The sequence below is a fragment of the Balaenoptera musculus genome, chromosome 8 (assembly GCF_009873245.2).
Source record: "Balaenoptera musculus isolate JJ_BM4_2016_0621 chromosome 8, mBalMus1.pri.v3, whole genome shotgun sequence".
NCBI lineage: Eukaryota > Metazoa > Chordata > Mammalia > Artiodactyla > Balaenopteridae > Balaenoptera > Balaenoptera musculus.
In genome coordinates, this window is record NC_045792.1 from 92,635,242 (window position 1) to 92,639,116 (window position 3,875).

The window sequence follows — 3,875 nt, forward strand, 5'->3', positions numbered from 1 at the left end:
TGGGATTTTTTTTTTTTTTTTTTTTAATGATTAAGGAGGAACCCCTGAAATAATTTATATTCTGCAGAGGAGTTAAGGAATAAAGACATAAATAAACTAGTAAATTAGTAAATAAACTAATTTAATAATAATAAGTTGTAACAGGTGACCTAACAGATGTGCTATGGGTTGAATTGCCCACACCCCCCCCCAAATTTACATGTTGAAGCCCTAGCTCCCATTACTTCCGAATGTGACCTGATTTGGAAATGGGATCATTGCTGATGTAATTAGTTAAGATGAGATCAAACTGGAGTAGGATGGGTCCCTAATTCAATATGACTGTTGTCCTGATAAAAAGAACACCATGTGAAAACACAGACAAACACACAGGGAGAAAGCCATGTGAACATTGGAGTTATGCTACCACAAGTCAAAGAACTATGGCCACTCGTGCTCCCGCAGTGTCCACGGACACTCCTTTTTCCGCAACCGATTTTGCACCCACTCGCGGCGGAGCGCACTACGTGCAGTGACGTAAAGAAGCCACACGCCACCCAGCAGGCCACAGCCGTTTGGGAGCCCGAGACTCTTAAAGCGGCAGAGCAACTTTTTCCAGGAAAGATGACAGACCAGATATGCACCTTTCTTTTCAAAAAGCTTGGGCGAAAAGGGGCTACAGGTCTCAGAAAGCGCCCGATCTGCCACCAAGAGTCCGGAGACGACAGCAGCAGCAGTGACGAAGGCAGCGCTGTGGTTTGCCCGGAAAAGAAGCGGACGACCCACAATCCGATGATACAGAAGACCCCTGGCAGTGGTAAACAGAAGGCAGCTTACGGTGACCAGAGTAGCCAGGAGGAGGAGAACGAGCCCGAGAGTCTCGGCGTGGTCTATAAGTCCACTCGCTCAGGGAAACCCCTGGGGCCAGAGGATATGGGGGCGACTGCTGTCTACGAGCTAGACACAGAGAAGGAGCGTGACGCGCAAGCCATCTTTGAGCGCAGCCAGAAGATCCAGGAGGAGCTGAGGGGCAAGGAGGATGACAAGATCTATCGGGGAATCAATAATTATCACAAGTACATGAAGCCCAAGGATACATCTATGGGCAATGCTTCCTCCGGGATGGTGAGGAAAGGCCCCATCCGAGCTCCCGAGCATCTGCGTGCCACCGTGCGCTGGGATTACCAGCCCGACATTTGTAAGGACTACAAGGAGACTGGCTTTTGCGGCTTTGGAGACAGCTGCAAATTCCTCCATGACCGTTCAGATTACAAACATGGGTGGCAGATCGAACGTGATCTTGACGAGGGTCGCTATGGTGTCCATGAGGATGAAAACTATGAAGTGGGAAGCGATGAGGAGGAAATACCGTTCAAGTGTTTCATCTGTCGCCAGACCTTCCAAAACCCAGTTGTCACCAAGTGCAGGCATTATTTCTGCGAGAGCTGTGCGCTGCAGCATTTCTGCACCACCCCGCGCTGCTATGTCTGTGACCAGCAGACCAGTGGCATCTTCAATCCAGCGAAAGAATTGATTGCTGAACTAAAGAAGCATAGAGCTGCAGAAGAGGGTGGTGCTTCTGATTTCCCAGAAGACCCCGATGAGGGTCCAATTCCCATTACTTAATTTTCCCATTATTCTCATATCTCAAAATAAATGTTGTTTTTGGGGGAAAAAAAAACACAAGTCCTTCCCTAGTACCTTCAGAGAGGGCATGGCCCTGTCAGCACCTTAATCTGTCTTCTAGCCTACAGAACTGTGAGATAATAAATTTCTATTGTTCTGGGCCACTCAGTTGTTGGTACTTTGTTATGACAGTCCTGAATCCACTGAAGTTGAAGCATAGAAGATCAATATACAAAAATCAGTCACATTTTTATACACTAACAATGAACTATCAGAAAGAGACATTAAGCAAACAATCCCATTTGAAATACGATCAATAGAATAAAATACTTAGGAATAAATTCAACCAAAATGGTGAAAGGTCTGTACACTGAAAACAATAAGACATTAATAAAAGTAGTTGAAGATGACACAAATAAGTGGAAAGATATTCCATGCTCAAGGATCAGAAGAATAATTATTGTTAAAACCTCCATACCACCTAAAGTGATCCACAGATTCTATGCAATCCCTATCAAGTTTCCAATGGCATTTTTCACAGAATAGAATTAACAAATCTAAAATTTGTATGGAACCACAGAAGAACCCAAATAGACAAAGCAGTCTTAAGAAAGAAGAACAAAGCTGGAGGCATTGCATGTCCTGATTTCAAACTATAGTACAAAGCTATAGTAATCAAAACAGTATGGTATTGGTATAAGAACAGACACAAAAATCACTGGAACAGAATAGAAACCCCAGAAATAAACCCATGCATATATGGTTAATTAATTTACACCAAAAGAGCCAAGAATATACAATGAAAAATGATAGTCTTTGCAATAAATGGTGTTGGAAGACTGAATAGCTACATGCAAAAGAATGAAATTGGACCCCTATCTTACCATACACAAAAATCAACTCAAAATGGATTAAAGACTTAAGCATTGAAGACCTGAAATCATAAAACTCCTAGAAGAAAACATAGGGGGAAAGTTTTTTGACATTAATTTTGATGATGATTTCTTAGATATGACACCAAAAGCACATGCAACAAAATCAGAAGTAGATAAATGGACTACATCAAACTAAAAAGTTTCTTCACAGCAAAGGAATCAACCAACAAAATAAAAAGATAACCTACTAAATGGGAGAAAATATATCTAAAAAGGGTTAATATCCAAAATACATAAGGAACTCATACTACTCAATAGCAAAGAAAACAATTTGATTTAAAAATGGGTAAAGGAACTGAATAGATATGATGAACAACTGACCAACAGGTATATGAAAAAGTCCTCAGTATCACTAATCATCAGGAAAATACAAATCAAGACCACAATGAGACACACCTCACACCTGTTGGAATAGCTATTATGAAAAACAAGAGATAAGTGTTGGGAGGGTGTGGAGAAAAGGCAAGTCTTGTACACTGTTAGTGGGAATGTAAATTGACACAGCCTTTATTACTATTATTACAAATAAAGAAGGCAGAAGGAAACTTTTGGAGGTGATGGACATGTTTATGGCATATATTGTGATGGTGGTTTCATGGATGTATATCTCCAAACTCATCAAGTTGTGTATATTAAATATGTAAAAATTTTTTACATCAATCATACTTCAATAAGGGGTTTAAAAAATATAATCTGAAGATATAACTCACTCCACCATCCTCAACAAATAAGCAGAAATGATACAATAATTACTAACATAGGACCACACAAAATGCAAAATGTAGACTTAGTGCAGCTTTAATAATTACAAATTAGGCATTCTTGTTGAGAGACTACATTCTCAAACTAAATCATGAAGGACATTTTTGTAATTTGGAAAATTTATAGCTAATGATGTAGAGTTCCCAAAACACATTTTAAGTTACAAAATATCTAGCACAAATGTCTACATGGTTCATTCATTAATTCCACAAATATTTATTGAGAGAAGCTTTGTGTTAGGCATTGACCATGACAATAGATAAAGCTTTGCATAAAAATATTGTCAAGTAAGAAAGATATATTAGCTATACGATAAATGGAAACATTTATGCATTTAGACTGCTAGGCAACTACTTCATTTTTTTTTACATTAAAGAGTTAGTTCATACCCAAATTAATCTATAAATCCAAATACAGTGCTAATCAAAATCATAACATAGTTTTTTACAGAACTTATATGTCAATTCTAAAATTCATATGCAAGACTAAAGGGTCAAGAATAATCATAATTATTCTGGGAGAAAGGATGGGAGACTTACCTTACTAGATCTTAGGATATATAAAGCCATAGTA

At 39.0% G+C, this 3,875-nt stretch overlaps 1 protein-coding gene across 1 annotated transcript; it reads left to right on the forward strand.

Moving 5' to 3' along the window:
• The first annotated feature begins 399 nt into the window (after positions 1 to 399).
• On the forward strand, positions 400 to 1,868 carry LOC118899566 (E3 ubiquitin-protein ligase RNF113A-like). Its single transcript, XM_036861336.1, has one exon. It carries the CDS (start codon positions 400 to 402, stop codon positions 1,603 to 1,605), a length of 1,206 nt encoding a protein of 401 aa, XP_036717231.1. The 3' UTR covers positions 1,606 to 1,868.
• Positions 1,869 to 3,875: the final 2,007 nt, after the last annotated feature.

Bases quoted from the DNA above. Each gene is read 5' to 3' on its own strand.
- LOC118899566 (XM_036861336.1), top strand. From the start codon at position 400: ATGCTACCACAAGTCAAAGAACTATGGCCACTCGTGCTCCCGCAGTGT.